At 36.6% G+C, this 21744-nt stretch overlaps 2 protein-coding genes across 13 annotated transcripts; both read left to right on the top strand.

Annotated features, from left to right (window-relative positions):
* Positions 1–1053: 1053 nt before the first annotated feature.
* On the top strand, positions 1054–4895 carry LOC103440786 (uncharacterized). 12 transcript variants are annotated; one of them, XR_011580546.1, is made up of 6 exons: positions 1070–1274; positions 1373–1430; positions 2919–3615; positions 3710–3892; positions 4326–4458; positions 4567–4895. XR_011580546.1 is itself a non-coding variant. In XM_008379491.4 (5 exons), exons 3-5 carry the CDS (start codon positions 2944–2946, stop codon positions 4344–4346), a joined length of 876 nt encoding a protein of 291 aa, XP_008377713.1. In that variant the 5' UTR covers positions 1054–1274; positions 1373–1430; positions 2935–2943; the 3' UTR covers positions 4347–4895. The 12 variants fall into 12 exon arrangements, 7 of the variants coding, with proteins under 7 accessions (XP_008377713.1, XP_008377715.1, XP_070677086.1 ...); XR_011580547.1 differs by having other exon boundaries at positions 4326–4435; XR_003773238.2 differs by having other exon boundaries at positions 2935–3615.
* Positions 4896–7230: 2335 nt separating this feature from the next.
* On the top strand, positions 7231–20338 carry LOC103440787 (transportin-1). Its single transcript, XM_008379494.4, has 29 exons — positions 7231–7696; positions 8231–8518; positions 9222–9311; positions 9445–9522; positions 9610–9690; positions 9937–9987; positions 11395–11480; positions 12323–12389; positions 12492–12548; positions 12640–12669; positions 12759–12818; positions 12962–13075; positions 13769–13882; positions 14535–14633; positions 14890–15015; positions 15098–15172; positions 15285–15356; positions 15445–15555; positions 16123–16218; positions 17013–17120; positions 17464–17565; positions 17789–17851; positions 17932–18006; positions 18573–18644; positions 18737–18861; positions 19135–19186; positions 19280–19348; positions 19440–19499; positions 19695–20338. The coding sequence occupies exons 1-29, from the start codon at positions 7511–7513 to the stop codon at positions 19782–19784; spliced, it is 2697 nt and encodes an 898-aa protein (XP_008377716.1). The 5' UTR covers positions 7231–7510; the 3' UTR covers positions 19785–20338.
* Positions 20339–21744: the final 1406 nt, after the last annotated feature.

The raw sequence follows: 21744 nt of genomic DNA on the forward strand, positions 1-21744 counted from the left end.
CTAAATCCGCTTAGGCCGCCTAGGCGCTTGCCTAGCCCCCAGGCATTAGACGCCAGCCCATCGCCCGACTAGCGCCTAGTGTTTTTTAGAACCTTGAATTTACCTAATAAAAAAGGAAACTTTTTATTGATTTTTTGAAACTGGATCAGTTTAATTGGGTGTTGAGAAATTATTGACGGCTATGATTGGAGAAACCATGGATGAGTGCGTACCTGGAGGGGCAGGATCGTGGCGGCAAAAGAGCGGTCAGCATATCAGAATCGAAAAAGGCATTTGTCGTTAACACGAGAGGGTGAGCAACTCAGGTCAAGTCAAGCGAATGATGCTCAGGTGGTTCAATTTTTCAGCGACAGTTTGGGTTGTTGTGTTGGAAAAAAAACTGCTGTTTTCAAAAGTATGGCTGGAACTGCTTCTGCTTTCTCAAGCTTGACAAAAAACCACTTTCTTTTTTATTTATCAAATAAAATTTTAGTCTTAGATTTTAAAAAAAGTTGTTTTTAAAATAATTTCAACAATTCAAACTAACCATGATGGATGGAAAAAAACTACTTAATAATATGGTATAATAATATTTTTTTTCACTTATAAGTGAGAGATCTTGATTCTGGCCAAACGCACTCCCTCCTCTCACTATAAATAATCTCGTTTGTTAAGGAAAAAAAAAACATAAAACCAAGAACTGAACCAATCAAATCCAAAGTCGAAAATTGTGGTTTCCTTCAGCTCTGTCATTCCGGTTTCAAAGCCCTAAGTTCATTTCATCATGTCTTGTCCAACTGGCCCACCCCCAGCCTAACACTATTGATGGGCGGCTCAGATTAAACTAGGGGTGGAAAAAAAATCGAAATTTCCAAACCAAATTGAAAAAATCCCGAAATCGAACCAAAAATATCCCGAATCAAAAATCCCGAAAATTTTGATACCCAATACTGAACTGATCCCGAAAATTTGGTATGAAAATCGGTCTCACATTTGTATTCGTTCGGTAATCTCGAACTGAACCGAAAAAAAAAAATTTAATTTTAAATATATATTTGAAATTTTAACAATCGTCTGATATTTGGTTGAGGTTTAATCTCGAGAATCCAAATAAACCCTAACTCAGACTCAAATCACTCTCTCTGAGTCTCTGTCAACCTCACCTCACCTCAGTGACCTCACCGGCTCACACTCCTCGTCGTCTTCGACCTCACCCATTGTCGACCTCACCTCACCTCGCTGGAGAATCACTTGTTTTGGAACTGCCCCATCGTGAGTTCGTACATCACTACATTGTATAACCCTCGATTCCTATTTCAATTTCTTTTCTTCGAGGCCCTTTTTTGCTTTTCGAATTTTTACAATTTTTTATATGTCAATCAATTTTTTCCAGGTTTCCAGAGGCTGCCCCTTTCGCTGCCGTGCTAAAATTCGCTGCTAAGTAATTCAAAGTATGTAATTTTCTAATTGATTATATGAGTATTATTAGAAATTTTGGATTGGTTGGTTGTTTTTATCGGGCATTGATCAGATTAGGGTTCTTGGTTTCTGGGAAGGTGAAATCCCTTTTTATATTTCACATTATTAGGGTTCTTGGTTTCTGCGTTTTCAAATTGCATTCTTTCACTAATGACAATGGTATTATTGACATTGAAAGCTGGAAATGGAGCAACATGGTAATCACCAAGCGGTAGTGATTGTAGGCTTTTCATTTCTAAATCGATTCCTGATGTGATTCATCAATGTTTGAGTTCTGTGGAAGAATCTATTTATACAAGGTCCTAAATCATTTATTTCTCCACATATTCTTGATCTTTAAATTTGGTGCAATATGTCGATCTATACTTGCTAGAGGACTCAAAAGGTTGCATAAGGGTTCTGTTGAGTTTTGTAGAGGAAAGGATGCTAGAGTTTTGTGGGTATGAGAAGTATTTTAGGGAAGCAGTTCCATGGGCACGTTTAATGGTGTTATCTTCTCTGGCAATCTCGTGCTTGTTTTGGAATTGGTTTGTCTTTTCATGTCTAGCCGTCGAATATCTGAACACTCTATCCTTTTCGTTGTCCACTTGATCATTCATTCGCTGAATGGATTACAAATCACTGTTGGGCAAGGTGTAAAGGGAGTAATGAGGAAAGGGAAAATTTGAATTAGGTCCAATTTTATAGGCTACTTTTGAAATAGGTTCAATTTTTAGTTATTTTGGACTCATATCAAAAGATCCCTTGAAGAAAACACTAGGAGTAGGAGACTCAATGCTCGGGTTGTAGTGTTGTCTGTGAAATCTCGATTTGAGGAAAACACTAGGAGTAGGAGACCCAAAATTATTTCGGGATTCCCAATTTGTCCCAAAATCCTGTATCTATTTTAGGATTCCCTAAAATTTAGTTTGAGATCGGTATTGAAATTAGGATTCCTGAAAACTTCGGTTTTAAAATCGGAACAAGGATTTTGGTTCGGTATCCCATACCGAACCGGCCCTAGATTAAACGCAAGAACTTACACGTACACACTAACGACACGCGCAATTGAATTCAGAGGTAAAAGGCATATTAGGGTTTGGATCTTCTAGCTGAAAGTAAATTGGGGATTTCAACAATTGAAGGAAGAGACTGGAGGAGTGCGCTGCCGATTTCCAATTTGAAACGCATTCGGTAATGGTAAACTTCCAAACAAAGTGTTTGAAATACATTTCTGCTTCTGAATTTTCTGTACATTTCTGTGGGTTTTCATGCCTTCGATTTTACTTGTTTGACCTCCATTTTTGATCCAATCGCCTTCTGCTAAAAACTGTTCTAGTTCTATATATAAATAGACACACACATATTATATTAGGGTTTAGTGTAAATACCCCAGTTCCGTTAGTGTGTGTTATTTATTTTTTATTTTTTAAGAATTATTAGACAAAGTTTCTGATTGCAGTTTTTTCTTACCCAAACAGAATATTGTGATTTTAGGGTTTAGATATGGATGTCGAGGTTGATCACTATAAGGTTCTCGGTTTACCTTCTGGCGAGGAAGGCGCCAAGCTTACACAGAATGATATAAAAAAGGCATATAGAGCCATGGCTTTGGTGTTGCACCCCGACAAGAGGCCCGATGATCCCGATGCCCCGGCCAACTTCCAGAGTCTCATGTCATCCTATGAGATACTCAAGGATGTGAAGGCCAGGAAATTGTTTGATGATTTACTCAGAGTTAAGAGAGACCAGCAGCGCCGCCATTTGGAACGCGATGCCAAGCGACAAAGGATGGTCTCTGATCTTGAAGCAAGAGAACGATCTGCCTTTGCTCCGGATGCGGCTGCCAGAGATAGAGCAGAAGAGGAGGGAATCGCTAGGAAGCTTAAAGAAGAGATTGAGAGAATACGCAAAAAGCATGCGGAGAAAGGGGCGGCAACTGCTTTTGCTCCTAACAGAGAGACTGGTGGAGTTGGCAAGGAAAATGTGGGTGGTGCAAAGATGGGGTTGGATGAGGAGAAGATGCTTAAAGTTTCATGGGAAAATGTTGGTGAAGGTTATACGGCCGAGAGGTTGAGAGGTTTGTTCTCGGAGTTCGGCGCGGTTGAAGATGTTGTCATCAGGGGCAAGAAGAAGAGAGGTTCGGCTCTTGTTGTGATGGCGACTAAAGATGCAGCTGTGAGTGTGCTATGATTTTCAGATTTGTCCGTTTTAATTTGAACGTTTATTTTCTTATTGCGCTAGTTACTTATGATGGGTGTACTATTTGTAGGCTACTGCAACAGGAACTCTGTTAGGTGATCTTTCTAATCCATTGCTGGTTATACCTCTTAAACCAGTTTCAGTGACTGATGCTCCCCCGGTTCAGAGGCCTGAGGAACCAGATCGACTTAATAACTTGGTTGGGGCTGGATATCAATCATTCGAAGATTCTGTTTTGGAGAAACTCAAAAAGGTTTGACTTGGGCCAACTTTTCTTTATACCTAATCTAAAGATTGCAATTATCATGACGAGACTAATTAAAATTTTACTTGCCATGTTAATGTGATAATAAGACTTTGTGCATCCAAAAGCTTTGATGTGACCTCTTTTCTTTACTTGTCGAAAAGAAAAGTTACCTCTCTTATCTTTTGATTGTACTGTCGCTGCTGTTGCATTTTTCTAATTAGATGTTTCTGTTATACAATTTTGCATCTTATCAATTTGAAGCAGAATATATGTTAATTATCTGGATCATTCACAGGCTATTATACCTGCTTGTAGTTGTAGTGTTAAAAGGACAATACGGTTGCAGATGCTCAATTCTCTGACAGCAGTTTTATATTTTATTAAATCTTGATCTGCACTTACTTCAGTTCTGAGTCTTTGTCTGGTTTGTCTAATGTAGGCTGGGCAGAAGAAAAAATAGTATTGATTATCCCAAAAGCACTATAAGGTTCTCGTCTCGCGAATGGAGCAAAGGGAAAGCTTATCATTTCCCCTGTGATTGGAGCAAAGGTTGCTCAAGGCCTTTGAAAACGGTTGTTTGGACCTGTATCTCTGAACCAAAACCTATTTGTGAAAACTTACAAATAGGGAACTCTTACGTGCGAGCAGGCTAATATACTATAAAATTCTTGGATTTGCAGGGAAGTCATGGGTGTCCCTCAAGTCCCAAGATTGTGCAAGAGAAGTGTATTAACTATTAACCAGTGTGCTGCTGTTGTACTGTTGCATCACATTAGTGACCGAGAGCTCAGGACTAGCGTTGAAGTTTGTGCTTGTATACTACCATTCTACATTCTCAAGGTTAGGACGGAATTGTTTTCAGTCTCCATTATGAATTGGGTGGGGGGTTAATAATCGGAGATATGACGTTTCGATTCACTTTAACAGAGTTTGAGGTTTCATCTTGTGCTATTTCACAAATCATTGTACACTTTGTATTGTATCAATTCATGGTTCACTTTGGTTTTCATTTGTTTCACCGTTTTTCGTTTCTGTTCAACACTACGAGATTTACATTCAAAACCTCCTCAAATAAAGTGAAGATTAAGTGTCGTTAGACCAAATGATCAGCAGCTAGTGCTTTTCACTGCTAATCCTCTGCTTCTATATATTCCTTGTTCATTAAGCAGATTTGAATGTTTTATATTTTGTTGGGAAAAGTCATTGCCATTCTGGCGGCCGGATCTTATGATACAATATCATGTGTCGGTTTTTCATCACATTATGTTGCATTTTAAATTCGAATGTTACGTAGTGGTGGAAATCTTTCCATGCAAGTCGCTCTCCTATTAATTCAAAATATCATGTATAAGTTGCTCTCCTAATGAAGAAGTAACTATGTAACTATGTAGAGTCCTGATGATTGAGGACAGGTGTCTGAGAGTTGGTGGTTCTTGGCTTGTAACTATGTAGAGTCAGCTCTCTTTAGGTTTAACAGCTTCACAAAAAATTGGAATTTTATTCGTTCATAACTGTTGCAAAATGAAAAAGTTGTATTATTACAATTAACATACTAACAAGTAATAATTTAACCTACTAACGTTGAGTTAAAACAAAAAAAAATCGTACCATTGCATTTTGGTTAGAGAAGTATGATATTTTGAAAAACATGATTTTGAAAATTCGGACCCTTTTCAAAGAAAAAGAATTGGACTTTCAAATTTCTTACGTGTTTCTCAAAATGATAATTATTGGGGAAGATAAATTGAACTTAAAAACTCTAATGCAGGAGTTAGCGCTCTTGACCACTTGAAGTACTTACCCTTTGCTCACTTTTATGTATATTTATCTATTTAACAATGGAATCATTGATTGTGCTTATGGGAAGACCACAAGTAGTTTTAGGGCAAAGTGGACTTGGTTTAATGCCTACTATTGTGATAGAATGTTTCGCTTTGTATACATCCTGTCTCTCGTGATTAGGGATGGGTAAATACCCATTGGTTATAGGTAACCATGGTTATCCATTCATTTAAATTTGACGATTACAGTTATGGATAATCGTTTAGATAAATAAACGGTTATGGGTATAACCGTTTACCTATGAAATTTAAATGAGCGGTTATGGGTATTACCCACGGTTATAAACGGGTACCCAATTAACCATTTATTTTAATATATGTAAAACTAAAAAAAAAAATTAGTTTTTAACTAAGTTTAGTATCCAGAGACATATTTGGTTATAAAGGGCCATATAATATATATATGCCTCACTTGAGAGAAAAATATAGTTGATAGAACGGGCCAATGTTTAATATATGTGATTGAATGTGCTAAAGCATTAAAGTGTTTGACAGTTTTGTTTTGGAGTCTTTTGGAGCTTTGGTCAACTTAAGATAATGATTACCTTGAGCTTTTAGAAACATGTTATTGTCGGCTGATGCGTACCTATATATGTATGTATATATATTTAATTGACCTCGAGTTTTCAATAAATATTTGACCCAAAAATTAGAAATCAATTAAATGGCTTGGATCGATGAACATATGTTTCTAAATAGGTAGACGGGTGAAAAAAAGAGAGTAAACGGGTTAAAATTGGGTAAACGAGTACACGATTATGGTTAAATAGATATGCGATTATGGGTAAATGAGTATGCGGTTATGAGTATGGTTAACTATGTATAAACGGTTATGGGGTATGGGTATACCCATTTATGTAAATATCCAACGGGTAAACGGTTATGTGGGTAAAAGCTTAAACGGTTATGAATAAATAACCGCGGTTACCCATCCGCCATAACCATTGCCCATCCCTACTCATGACTCCTTTCAAGTGATTTCTTTCAATCACATTGTCATGGAAGTGAATCAGCTTTTCGACTGAAAATGTTTGACAACTCTAAGGTTTTATTTATTTTTTATTTTTACAAATGATAAGATAATTTACATTAAATTCTAATAAACCAAGAAGAGCTGATTCTAATATCTTGGATGCATGGGCGAACACGAGTAATTCACAAGTGAAAAACTGCACCAAGATTTGATTGTTTGGTAGACTGTTTGCTAGGCGCTTTAAAATTTCTACAAAAGAAAACAAAAAAAATCAAATACAATGATTATTTTTTATGTCTTATGACTCTCAGGTGAGTAATATTCATATATTTCTTTTTATTAAAGTTATATTTTATATTAATTTATATTGAAAAAAGAGTAAGATTTGAACTCCACAAAATGAGTAACAAGAAGATGATTTCACACATTATTTTTAACATTCACATGATGTTCTTTATTTTTAACCGTCGAATTAATAACTAATAAATAACAAAGAATATTAAATAAGCAAAAAAAATAAAGAAACTTTTGTTCATAAGAAAAACAGCAAAAAGGAAATCAAAAGAGTGATTATATATAATTCACCAAAAAAAAGAGTGATTATATATAATTAATATAATTATATGATAATTTCGTGTATTATTATTTAAACAGAGATCATCGACCTTTGCCTCGTCGCCGCCCCACCAAAACCCCTCAAAGCTGTCCTAAAATCCCCTTTTCTTCTTCTCTCTGCTCAAAACCCCCAAAGCCTGCGTGCGCTTCCAGCATCCAGGTTGCAGAAAACGAAAACCTTCTGTGTCCGTTTCAATGGCGGCAACCGGCCCGTGGCAGCCCAAGGAAGAAGGGTTCGCGGCGATCTGCGGGCTGCTGGAGCAGCAGATTTCGCATTCGGCTTCCTCCGCGGACAAGTCTCAGATTTGGCAGCAGCTCCAGCACTACTCTCAGTTCCCCGATTTCAACAACTACCTTGCGTTCATTCTCGCACGTGCCGAGGTATGCTCCTCCTCCCTCCACTTCCCCCCAGTTGTGTATTCATTTCCAATTTGAGTCAGTAGGGTTTGTGTTTTTGTTTTTCAATGTTATTTTTTTTATTTGATTTGGACGGATGTTGGTCTGATTGGATTGCATACTTAGAAATCGATAGTCGTTTTTCGAGTTAATGGTGGAATTGTGGGTTTGGGTCTGATGGAAGATATGAGTGCTGAAGCAGTAGGGGTTAGAATGTTTGCTTCGCAATTTGGATTGTTCCAATTGTATTTGGTATCGGTTCTCTTGATTTCGAGAGTGGTTTTCAGCTGGCGAAACCGGAAAAGCCTTGGAAACTAAAGAATGTTTGTCCACAAATCCTTGTTAATGTAAAAACTGTTTGCTGTGATTAAATAGTTGGATAGTTTACAATCCTGATGCGTGGTAACATGTGTTTTGAAGAAAATGTGAATTCGTGTTTGTGGTTGTTGGTTAACATAGCATGACACTTTCAGTTTCTATGTGCTGATGGAACTTTGAATTTGGGTAAATTGTGAACAGGGTAAATCGGTTGAGGTTCGACAGGCAGCGGGATTGCTTTTGAAGAATAATCTTAAAAATGCTTATACTTCCATGGCTCCTGCATACCAGCAATATATAAAATCGGAATTGTTGCCTTGCTTAGGAGTAGCAGACAGACACGTCAGATCTACAGTTGGGACCATTGTAACTGTTGTTGTTCAGCTAGAGGGAATTTTGGGGTGGCCTGAACTATTGCAAGCTCTTGTAAATTGTTTAGACAGTAATGACCTAAATCACATGGAAGGTGCTATGGACGCATTATCCAAGGTAAACACAATGATTACATTCATTTCCCATGCATATTTCCCCAAAGTTCCTTTGTTTTGGTGATACATTTGTGTTCCTTTCTCTTTGTTCTGCTGTGATCAACTCTTCATGATTGGTTAAGAATATTGGGTGAAGGATAATCAAATGTTTTCCAGCTAGTTGCTTATATCTTGATACATTTGTACCTGTCTGTTTGATGAAAAAAATTCTGCCAGCTGAAACAACAGTACAGCTTTTTGTTTTTCAATTGGCCTTTCTTACAAGAAGTGCTTTAACTTAAACAAAGTCACACCGTAATTTAAATGCTATAATGCTATAATCTTTTCCCTATAAAAAGGTTTTGTTATCTTGAACCACCGCACGCTGGGAGAATAGATTTCAATAGGACCCGGCTCTTAGTCTACAAGGGGCTATTTGTTTGCCGTATGAGAGAGTATCCTTTGTCAGTTGTTTTGAAAAGACTCTGTGTTCGAGCTTTTGTGCGCATCAAACCCTCTGTTTTTTATCTTCACCCCTTACCAAATTAAATTCAGTGAAGGCATTCATAGGGACCATTTATGTTATTTTTGTATCACCTTATGATAGCACCTAACAAGAACAGACATTGTGACAACTATAGTAGTTCCTAACCGTAGCTCTTAATACTAATGGCACAATCAGAACTTATTAATTTTTACGACATCGATGTTGTGATGTATCACAGATTTGTGAGGATATACCTCAACTGCTTGATTCAGATGTACCTGGATTGCCTGAACGTCCCATCAACGTTTTCTTTCCAAGATTACTTAAGGTAAAAATAAGATTGCTGTATTGTGTTAGACCCTCTCCCTCCCCCTTTCTCTATGCACTTATATTATGAACTTTTACTGATGATCTTTATTCTTTTTGGCCTGGTTGGCTGAACCTGGCTTCCCTTTACACAGTTTTTCCAATCGCCACATGCATCGCTTAGAAAGCTTTCCTTGGGTTCTGTAAATCAATATATTATGTTGATGCCAGCTGTAAGTATATCTCAAACCTTTTGGTACCTTTTCAACCTTTTTCTGATGATTGGTGGTGGGAGCAATTATGCATCTATTCTATTTCAGGCTCTGCATGCATCTATGGATCAATATCTTCAAGGTTTGTTTATCCTTGCTAATGACCCGTCTTCAGAAGTGAGGAAATTGGTGAGTACATAAGGACTGATTTATCTTATCTAGGTTGATTCTGAAGCTAAAGGTATTACATGGAAGTTGAATTAGTGGTTCCACATTTCAAATAAAAAGATTTCCTTTCACAATTAACTTCCATTTACGATTTAATTGCATGCTATTCAGTCTTACAATCGAAGAACGCTCCTATAATGGATATACAATGTTGCTTTCATAGTTTGTCTTTGTTCTCATCTGCTTTTTGTTTTCTCTGTTCAACAGGTTAGTGCCGCATTTGTCCAACTAATTGAAGTCCGTCCGGCATTCTTGGAGGTGACATATTGCTCTGTCATTATAGTTTTCCCCTGGTTTGTGTCATTTCAATTATGTCTATGTGCTATATGCATATGTTGTGTCTAACATGGTATAGAACAAAATTGAATTAATCCTATATGCACATTCTATCAGGCATCTTACTTAATACTTATATAAGCTATCTTTTGGGTCGGTACATAATTATATACATATATATGTGTAGCATGCATATATATGTTGACAAACGCATCATACACACACGTGCATATATATCTGTGTGTGTATATCAATGTTTTAAAAGTGTTGGGTTTTTTCCAGCCCATGATAAGTTGTCCTACGTCTATAAGGAATTATAGTCTTAGAGGATTAAATTGTTTTCCCAATTGGAGTTGTTTACCCAATTGGAGTTAGTTTCTCAAATGGAGAAGGATTCATAACTAGATTCCAATTAGGATTAATAATCCTTATTGAAGAAGACCTTTATTATGTCTATATAAAGGGGCTATTGTACTAGTTTTGAATTGGAGGGAGCAAAACAATATTTTGTATACCACTCAAGGGATTGGAGTGAGAGAATGTTGTAAGGGCAAAGTGCGTGCGAGAGAAAAGAAAAGAGAGTGTATTTCTTGTTCTTGTTCTTTTAGGTTTTTCGTCAAGTCCTAGTTCTAGAGATTTGGCAAGATTATTGGTTGTACTCATTATTGATATAGTGAAAGATTGTTGTTGCTGTCCCGTGGACGTAGGCACATATTGCCGAATCACGTAAATTCTTGGTGTTATTTATCTTGGTTATTTGTTTTTTGATTTCTGGAGTTTGTTCTTGTTTTTCCCTTTCTTAAACGCGATATTCTCAACAAAAAGGCTGGCCTCAGGGCGCGCCTAGGCGTCCTCTGAGGCGGAAGGCGTCGCTGGAGCCGCTTAGGTGCGCCTTAGGGGCTTTTTTATTTTTTTTTTATTTTTTATTTTTTATTTTTTTACTCCCAAACCCAAATTTTGTGTAGGTTTTAATTGCCTCATACCTCTTGCACTATCGCCTCTCTGCCTTTTTTTTCTTCTGATTTTTATTTTTTTAATATAATGGATGTGTGTGCTATCTGTGTGCATTGTTATATGTGTGCGTGTGCTCAGGGTGATTATTGATTAATAATTTTTTTTTAATATAATATATGTGTACGCTGAGTGTATATATTAAAAAATTTAGGTCTTGTGAGGCTTCGCCTCACGCCTAGGCTGGGCTATCCCTTGGACGCCTTGCCCACGCCTCATGCTTTTAATACATTGGTGTATATGACACACATGCATAGATGCACGTGCACACACATAATCGTACTTTGATCTTTATCTCATATTTCTCTGATCATTGTTTTCTTATTGTCATCCATTGTCCTTGTCATACTTTGAAGTGACTCTTACCTGGTACTGCAGCCACATTTGAGGAATGTAATTGAATACATGTTGCAAGTCAACAACGATACTGAGGAAGAAGTGGCTCTTGAAGCCTGTGAATTTTGGTACTTTCTCCTAATTGAACATTTTCAGCATTAGCCTATGATTCATTGGGTGTATTTCAGAAATTAAGTGAATAAATTTGGTTTAATTGCTAGGGTCAGTTCATTAGATTTTTATTTAGTCTTGATGTATGTCTGCAAGCCTTTTCATGTCACTAATAATTCTGCTTTATATTTAGTCTTAATGCATGTGTCAAAGCCTTTTGGTGTCTCTAATTCTGCTACCAAGACATGAGAGTTACTATTAGAATTGACAAATTGGATCATTTGCATGACATTGATGTCATTACCAATATACACTAGGTTTCAAGCATCACAGCTTAGTATCGATTCACACACCAAGTTATATGCCTCTGTACTCCCTCTAATTAAGCTTCTTCTGCGTAACTTGTCTAATTGTTAATACTTAATATCAACACTAGCCCGAGGTAGTGGTGATAAATGGTATGCGTGGTGGAGAATCAAATGTGGTGGTCTATTGTGGTTGGTGAGCTAAGGAGGTAGTTTTTTTTTACTAGGAAGAAGAGTGATGGATATGTGTGATATTTGTAAAAATACCACATTTCAGATCAGAGATGAAATTCAATGAGTGATGATGGAAGAGCATGCTATGACTACCTTGTCGCTTATATGTAAATAACTTTTCCACAACTATCAAAATGTTGAATCCAATAGCTGTATCCATTTCTCGTTTTTCTAAAAACCTGGGGATACTTTTCATGCTTATACATTGTTATTATTACTTGAAAGATCTCTTCTTGTGGTTGATATGTACACATCACGGCTTCATTCATCATCTCCCAATTGTGTATTATTTTCATTTGACATTCAGTGGTTTGACACAGGTCTGCATATTGTGAAGCTCAGTTACCGCCTGAGAACTTAATAGAGTTTTTGCCACGCCTAATTCCGGTATAGCCAATTGTTTGTTGAACCTTATCAAGTTGTGATAAACCATACTTACTATGGAGTCTGTGGAATGCTTTTTTAACACACCTGGTACAACTTCTGCAGATTTTGTTATCAAACATGGTTTATTCTGATGATGATGAGTCCCTTGCTGATGCTGAGGTTATTTCTAGGTTTATTTATGTTTTTGGGTGATTTTGAATTGCCATGTGTTGTAGTTTGATATTTATTTGGCAACGCTTCATTGTTGCAGGAGGATGGATCTGTCCCAGACCGTGATCAGGTTCATACAGACATTTTTTGGGTGTTTTATGATTGTTTTGGTATCTTAATTTTTACTCCTGATTTATGGAGCTGATATGTGCACTGCAGGATATCAAACCTCGGTTTCATTCATCACGGCTTCATGGATCTGATAATGTGGAAGATGATGTAATTTGCTACACTGTTATTTGCTGTTTCTTATTTATATTGTTTGTTGGATTACTTGGACTCAATTAAATACGACTCAAAATTTTCTACTTTATGTTGGGTATAAGTATGAGGGTAATGATTATTATATCCTTAAATGACAGGATGATGATATTGTTGGTATATGGAATTTACGCAAATGCAGTGCAGCAGCTCTCGATATCCTGTCAAATGTGTTTGGCGATGAGATTCTCCCAACGTTGATGCCGTTTGTTCAGGTTAGAGATTTGTTTGGCGTTAAAGTAAAAGAATTGATTGTGAAGATTTTATTCTTTTATTGGTATGAAAATGATTTTATTTTTCTCAACCTTCCCTTCTTTTCTTAAAGAAGATGATTTAGAAAATAATTTGGATGGTTCTCTTCATTAGAGGATTACACAAATCTTTAAATTGGGAGGTTACTCAGTTCCCCTCCAAAAAATGCAGGTTCCAGTAATCTTTTGGTTTTCTTATGTCATATATGCATATTCATGTTTATTTTTCTCTGTTCTCTCTTTGAGAAGTAATGTGAACAGTATGCTCCAAGTTTCTAAATGTGAAATGCAGGACTTGTGTGCTGTATTTGGGCAGGTGATGATTAAGTAGATATTCGAATAGAATTGCCAACTTGCAACAAGAATGAATTGTAGTTTACAGCTTGTCTATTTGCCTTATGGGTTGACCTTGCCAGTTAGTTATATTATTGGAAAATAGACGTGTATAAAATACGGCTATTTGGGCCTGCTTTTCTTCAAATGGAAATGAAGGAAGCAGAATTAGTTAGTAGAATCATACCATTTAAAAAAGGTCAATACTAATAGTAAGATCCATTGCCTTGTAAGTTATTCAATAAGGGGTGGCTAAAATTGTTTTCACTTTTCTAATGAGTACGCCTGTTTAAATACATGTTCTAACATCTCAAACATTTGCAGGCCAAGTTGGCCACCAGTGATGATGAAACCTGGAAAGGAAGGGAAGCTGCTGTTTTGGCTCTAGGTGCCATAGCTGAAGGTTGCATTAGTGGTCTTTATCCTCATTTGAATGAGGTAATACCTTACGGCCTGATTTTTTTCTATGTTTAGAAGAAAAAGAAATGTTTATTATCATAAGCTTCAATCAGCATGAAAATTCACTTATAAAATACACCTTAATAGAAACAAGAGTTTTGTTTAAAGTTTTGAAGCAGATGCTATGACTTGTTAGTTACTTACAGAATGATGCTTTGAACCAGTTTTCCCTATTCTTTCGGGGTTTTTGTTTTTGTTTTTTTGAGATTTTCTTCATTTGTGTGCTTACTCTCCATAGGCTTCCTTTTACAACTTTCTTTGAGAAGATTAGTTTTGAGTCACACCTGTTTATCCATTTTCCATGCTTAAAGGATTTTGAAATTTTAAAAGAGTAGTCATCTTTATTTATTATATATGGAGATCAATGTTCTCTTTCTAGATATGCCTGCTATCTTGCATTCTAGGTTGCTGCAATGAATTTGGACTACACTTTTAAATAAGAATCTACACTATCAATTGCCCAGATTGATAATTTGAAAACTGTCTAGTATGAGGAAACATTTCAGCAAATATACAACCTGCATATTTACCTAAATAAGATGAAAACTAAAACTTTATGTCCTACTAGATTGTTCTTTGTGTACGCGTTCTTGATTACTGAACTGCTCAAATACAAATTGATTTCCTGCAGATTATTGCATTTTTAATCCCCCTTTTGGACGATAAGTTTCCACTTATAAGGAGTATTTCTTGTTGGACACTTTCTCGTTTCAGCAAGTTCATTGTTCAGGTATGTAAATGATGTTTTAACTTTCTTGTTCTGGTATATCTCTCAATTTTGCTATTTCTAGTGACGTGAAAAAGCACATGTTTTCTTTTGCAGGTTTTCATGCATTGAAATTTATTCCTCTAATTCATAGTTGAAATTTTTATGTTTGAAATTATCTCTTTATCTGTATATATATTTATGAATCTTATAGTTTTTGCTTAATTGTAAATATTGTTCTTGCACTTTGACATTTACCCTTTTTTTTTTCCTGTCTCAGGGTGCCGGACATCAAAAAGGTTATGAGCAATTTGACAAGGTTCTTGTGGGTCTATTAAGAAGAATATTAGATAATAACAAGCGGGTGCAAGAAGCTGCTTGCTCTGCTTTTGCAACACTAGAAGAGGTATAAATGTAGTCCAGCTCATTCAATAATGTTGTTTAGCTATTACTTTTCTGGTTTTAAGTAATGATTATTTAACATGCAGGAGGCAGCAGAAGAGTTGGCACCACGCTTGGAAATGATTTTACAACACCTTATGTGTGCTTTTGGGAAATATCAGGTTTCTTCCTGACATTTACCAGAGTTTCTACAATTTGAGCATGAAGAGATAAAACACTGATTTTTCCCATTCTTTAGTTGATTATATATAACATTTGATTATTGTTATTCAGAGGAGAAACCTCAGAATTGTATACGATGCTATTGGAACTCTAGCAGATGCTGTCGGGGGAGAGTTGAATCAGGTATTTTGACTGATGAGTTATTAAGTTTATCAAATGCAAGTGATTGTGGTGAAACATTGTGCCAATTGACTGTAGTATTGCTTTGCAGCCCACTTATCTTGAAATTCTGATGCCACCATTAATTGCAAAGTGGCAACAGCTTTCAAATTCAGATAAAGATCTGTTTCCATTGCTAGAGTGCTTTACTTCTATATCACAGGTACTTATTGCTGTTTCTTTAGTTGTCTTTAAATTGATTGCTTTTTTACTTCTGTTGTTTTTTTCTTTTTGGTGTTATTTAACCCACTACATGTGTATATTTTCAAGGCACAGTGAAAGGAAAGTATTTGTATTACTCTTTATTAGTGGTTAGTAGATGGAATTCAAGAAGTTTGGATATAAAATATTATTAGGGACGACTTGTTTAAAATGTCAGTGCCATGAATAATAACTTTTTTGCCCTTGGGCTGACAAAAAATCAAATCTCTTGGTTCTAGGAACATTATCTGCCTGGAAGTAACTGAAGTGCATTTGATTGTTACTCTTGTTATTGTCTTCTGTACCTGTGATGTATAATTTGACAAAGATTCATGAATTATGCTACACTGCTGCCACCATATTCATTTTTATTCCTGTCCTTGGACATATGTCCATAGGTATTAATCTTTCTTATTTTAATAATGAGTACTCCATGAGCTAACAGCCTGAAGTAACATTAATTTCAAAAATTAACATTTATGTGTTACATCTAGTGGGTACAAAGCTTGATTTGTTAACTTATTTACAGGCATTGGGTGCTGGGTTCTCTCAGTTTGCTGAACCTGTATTTCAGAGATGCATAAGCATCATCGAGTCCCAACAACTCGCAAAGGTTCAGGCAAAGGTTCATTCCTGATCTTTTGGTTATACATGAATTATTTGTGATAAGTATGGACCCTTTCACTATATTTAAATATCTGGTTCTTATGTAGATAACTTCTGTTTCTTATACTAGGTTGACGTTATATCTATTGACTTCTACCATGTGCTTTCTAAAAGTGACTTCTAGGCCACCTTAGTGGTGTCAAATATCCATCTTAATGGGTTCCTTTCTTAGTTTGAGAGAGATGGCTAGGAGGAATGTCTCATAAATTGTATGGTTATATATATATATATATGTTGACTCCTAAATAGCTTGTCATGCATATGTGACCATTAAAAGGCATCATATTTATCTTGCGATTCATAACGTTATTTGAGTATTCAGAGAAATATCAATCAATTTCTCGAAACTGTGGGAACCCCAAATGTTCTTAAGTCTCACTACATTCTGTATCCACCTTTGGAATTTGGAGTATCTCTATTATGATTATGAGTGGTTTTTCATTTTTTTTCCTTTAGGTGGTGGTAGGAAACATAAACTTTTAAAAATGAGAAGGATAGGTTTGAAGCAAAACCTTTATCAAACCCTAGCAAGTATCAAATTACACTAACTCAAAACACTTGCTACACAAGGTCCTTAGAAAGATGTCTTTGATCTTTTGTAAATGTCTCACTAGTTTTTAAAGTTTGTATGTAGTCCCTCCTCTGGGTGCCTTTAATATATTTCCACACGAATGCTTGATTTATGAAAAATATGTACATTGGTGGTTCAACTTGTAAGTTCCTATGAGAAAATGTTTTGGAATTCTTTTGCAGGTCAATCCTGTACCTTCAGGGGTCCCGTATGATAAAGAATTTATTGTTTGCTCTCTTGATCTGCTCTCTGGACTTGCAGAAGGTCTTGGCAGTGGGATAGAGAGTTTGGTATTCTTCTTTCTCCATGTTTCTTTATCAAGAATAAATATGTGATAATGGGTATTTACGTCATTATAAAGGTTCTCTGCCTTAATTATTTATTTTCAGAATTTATATATTTGGTTCCTAGAAGGGAATTGGCCTAATGTGTTTCCAGGGTTTGTGCGTGGGCCTCTCTATAGTGTTTCAAAACTAATGCAGCCTCTCCTTTGAAAATTACATTGAATCCACACTTATTCTATTGTCCATGTTACTGCCCCTTTTAATGCCTTAGCCTGTTCCATTGTTCAACTAATATATAGCTTGCACATAGAAATGGTTTTTCATGTTTTCTTATTTGTGCTGCTCCAAGGTTTCACAAAGCAATTTGAGGGACCTGCTTTTGCAATGTTGCACGGATGATGCTTCGGATGTCCGGCAGAGTGGATTTGCACTACTTGGGGATCTTGCAAGAGTAAGTGAGAATATATCTACCCAATGATATAAAGCCTTCAGGTTGTGTTCCTGCCCCATCCGTGTGCATAATTTGAGAACGTATATCTAGTAAATTCCCGAGGAGGAAACTACTAGATAGCACAAGGCTGCAAGGCTAATGTAGTGGAAGATACTAAAGCTGTTTATTTATCTGCGAATGTATTTTTTAATGCCTAACCATCGTGTCTACATGATTTGAGTAGGTATGCCCAGTTCACTTGCAACCTCGTTTGCCAGAATTTCTTGATATCGCAGCCAAGCAACTGGTATGTAAAAATTATCCGATGGTTGTTACTATTGCTTATGGCAGTCATGACTCATGATTAATTGATATATTGTGGTACAGAATACTCCTAAGCTGCAAGAAACTGTTTCAGTTGCAAACAATGCATGTTGGGCCATTGGAGAGTTAGCAGTTAAGGTAAACATTCCCATTCTTGCTGCAGTATTCCTAATACCAATTAAAGTCTGGTTGTAAAGTCATGCCATGATGTTGGGTTGACATTAGATTTAGATCGTAAAGCTTCAGCTGAGATTTTTTGCAAATTAATGACTTGAAATTTGTGGTTGATTGCACTCTTTTTAGATGATCATTGTAAGTGCATAATCTCATCTATGGGAGGTCATGGCTTCTGCCATCATATTCCCATGCTTTGGTAAATAAATAGGCACAAATTTCTTCAGCTTTGTGTATATATCTATTTTAGGCAAGCAGAGATGGTTCTACGCAAGTAGTGCTAAGATGGTGGGGATTTTATCAATTCTCTGTTCTTTTCTAAATGTAAGCAAGCTGATTTGGTACACACACATTTTTGAAGTTCCAAGCAAGCTTTTGTTATCAACACGCAGTCGCACATATGCATGTGTCTGTTCGTGTCATCCGGTCGGCTTTTTATGTTTCTTTCTTCCTTGTTACTTAGTTCATTACCTAATTGTTTAACTATAATTGCTTGATTATGTTATCATGAAAGTAACTTTGAATTTCAGGTTCGTCAAGAAATTTCTCCAATTGTTCTGACAGTTATCTCTTGCTTAGTTCAAATCCTTCAACACGCAGAGGTGACTCCTTTTCTATTATAATTACAATATGTACTACCAGTCTACCATGGAGGATGTGTCATCTTATAATTGATTCTATTGATGCTGAGCAGGAGCTGAACAAGTCACTAATTGAAAACAGTGCTATCACCCTTGGGAGGCTTGCGTGGGTCTGTCCAGAGCTTGTGGCTCCCCATATGGAGCATTTCATGCAACGATGGTGCATTGCTTTGTCAATGTAAGTTCTATATATCTACGTATGGCATATTAATAACAGCACACAAGTTGCAGCAGAAGCATCAGTAGTTGTAATATAGATTATTATAAGCAATGGATATTGTCCAAGTTGACGATTGGGCAATGGACAATATACTTTCTCATACTGAAGTTAAGAGAGAAGATCAATGCTTGAGAAACTATATTGTCCACTTTGCCTTAAAAGTCTGGCAGGGACTTAGGTATTATGTCATAACAATGGTCTGCTTCTGACATGCAAAAGTGTTTGTAACAGGATACGTGATGATGTAGAAAAGGAGGATGCCTTCCGAGGTCTCTGTGCTTTGGTATGCATCTGCATTTCTAATTTTTCATTTCCATATATGTGTACCACATGAATTTCTATTTACACTTAAACTTGGATTTTGTTAACTTTTCAGGTTAGAACCAATCCATCCGGAGCATTGAATTCACTCATTTATCTGTGCAATGCTATTGCAAGTTGGCATGTAAGAATCTTACTATTCCCATCTTAGATGTACAAGTCAAGTGTTCGTGTTTTTGAACAAGCTCAAAGTCGTGATTTGTTATGTTCTATAGGAAATACGGAGCGAAGAGCTTCATAATGAAGTTCACCAGGTGTTGCATGGTTATAAGCAGGTTAGTGTTGCTTTTTAGATTATGAAATTGAATTTTTTATTTATTTATTTTTCGGGGAGATAAACACAAACAATATGAAACCTTGCCCAAAATATTCAAGTTTCGTAAGGGGATGAAATTTTCTTTCTGAGATACATGCTGCAGAATAAGCCCAACGTATTTTGATTCACTTGTTTCAAATAAATAATCCGGCAGATGCTTGCGAATGGAGGAGCTTGGGACCAATGTATGTCTGCCTTGGTGCCACCAGTGAAGGAAAAGCTTTCAAAAATATACCAAGTGTAGTATTGTACGCATAGCTGATGTATTGTACCGGCGGGTTCTCCCCTCCATGTGCTTATCGGAGCTCTGTATTTGCGTCCAAACATTGTGCATCACCATTGCATTGTGGTCATAAGTTTTACAGGTGAAGTCCAAATTTTCGGTCCCATATTTTTTGGGAAAGCTTTGTTGTTGACGCAAATGAAGCTTGAAGTTAGCTTGGAATTGGTCCGTAGAGCGCATGGCTTGATAAATGAAGCAGCTTAGGCTGTGGACGAGTGTGGTGTACAGGGGTGCAGCTTTCCAAGCTTTGAGGTGTGTTTGTTCTTTTTGTCTTGTATTTAAAAGAGAGGCAAGAAGTATATCGTTCGTGTCTTGGATTAATAGAATTTTCATGTTAGATTTAGAGTTTCGCATTATTCAACGATTCTGGTGGTTAGGGTTTGTGTCGGTGATTCCCGCAGATTTCGGGGTTTTCACATTTAGCTATTAGAATTTTCCATTAAAGTTTTGCATTGTTTCTTATATTTTTCAAGAAGCTGTAAACCTTTATATATCTGAGGATGGAACACACTTAATTCTTGCTGTGTTAAGCGGCTGTGATACTTTATTAGTCGTGAGAACGCTAAAATTTTCTGTAACGGTTTATCTTGCGAATTGATCGAGTGTTTTTTGTTTGGAGAAAAAGCATGCAATGTTTACTTGTTGACATTGATCATGTTCATGTAATCTTCCTCCATTTCATCCTCTAAATTTACGTGTTATAATAGCATCAAGGTATTTGGATGGTATCGACAGTAGTAAGAGTCTAGGTTATGGTTTCCGTGGTGCAAATTTTGGTGAAGCGCACACTAGTACTCGTTTGAAATTCTTTTTGTAAAAAACACCTATGTTCACAACTTTAGGGGTTATAAAAGCACTTTTTGGGATCATGATACCGATCTATTTCACAACTTCATAACATCTGGGTCAAAAGCACTCTAATTTGTAACAGAATTTCAACTTAAGAATTAAGTGCTCATGAAAGCATTGTGAGGAAGGTGCGGTTTGGAAATGCTATATCTATACTAAAAGCACTTTTTTAACCAAAAGCGTTTTTGACGATGTTTAGTCCAGAAAAAGTTTTAAGATGAAGATGGATTACCAAAAGCTCTTTTTCATGGAGAATTCGTAAGGTCTTTTTTTTTTTTTTTGAGGAAGAATAATTCATTGTCCATATGTGACTTTAACCCCAGAAAGTAAATCATTGGAAAGTAGAGGACATGTAAATCCATCCGTACTTGTCGCCCAAGTAAAAACCTAGCCAACTCTGGAGGGAAGCTCCAATTCAAAACCCAAAAAGAAGAAAAGAAAAAAAGGAGGAGATAAAATCGCCCCTCTTCCTTCTGGATGTTACTGAAACGGAGTTGCAGTAATCGACTTTGGCCCCGTTAGACTGTCTCATTCCAAACGCTAGTTTAGCATGACTGGAACGATGAACCAACCCTATATTACGGAAGAAAGAATGGAAAATGTACATTCAGTAAAATTTCCCACCATGTATATCCAAGAGAAAGGAGAGTCCGGGGATCGTGACCTCAGCACAACAGCCGCCACTTTCTCATCAAACAAACAAAACAATTCGCATAAATCAGAAAAGTAAAACTACCAGCAGCAGCGTGCTCCGTGGCTCGTATGATGGTGTTCCTCTGCCCGCAACGGCTTCGAGGTTGCTTTCGGCGGTGATGAGAGGCGGACACGGGGTCAATAGTCGGGTTCTGTGAGGAGCAGCTGCTCCTAAGTCGCAGCAGAAACCGCGGATGAAAGAGTTTACTATTAATCCGACACGAAACGAAACAAAATAACAAATTTTAAGTATTTATTGAAGTAAAATTTGACGAGACAAGTGACGTTGCAACTACGCTTCAAGTTCTTGGCCATATGCAGTAAACCTGCTAGTGCTAGCTTTTATTTTTAGGCACGTTTTAAAGCCTGAGCAAAGTGT

Source organism: Malus domestica, chromosome 05 (assembly GCF_042453785.1).
Source record: "Malus domestica chromosome 05, GDT2T_hap1".
NCBI lineage: Eukaryota > Viridiplantae > Streptophyta > Magnoliopsida > Rosales > Rosaceae > Malus > Malus domestica.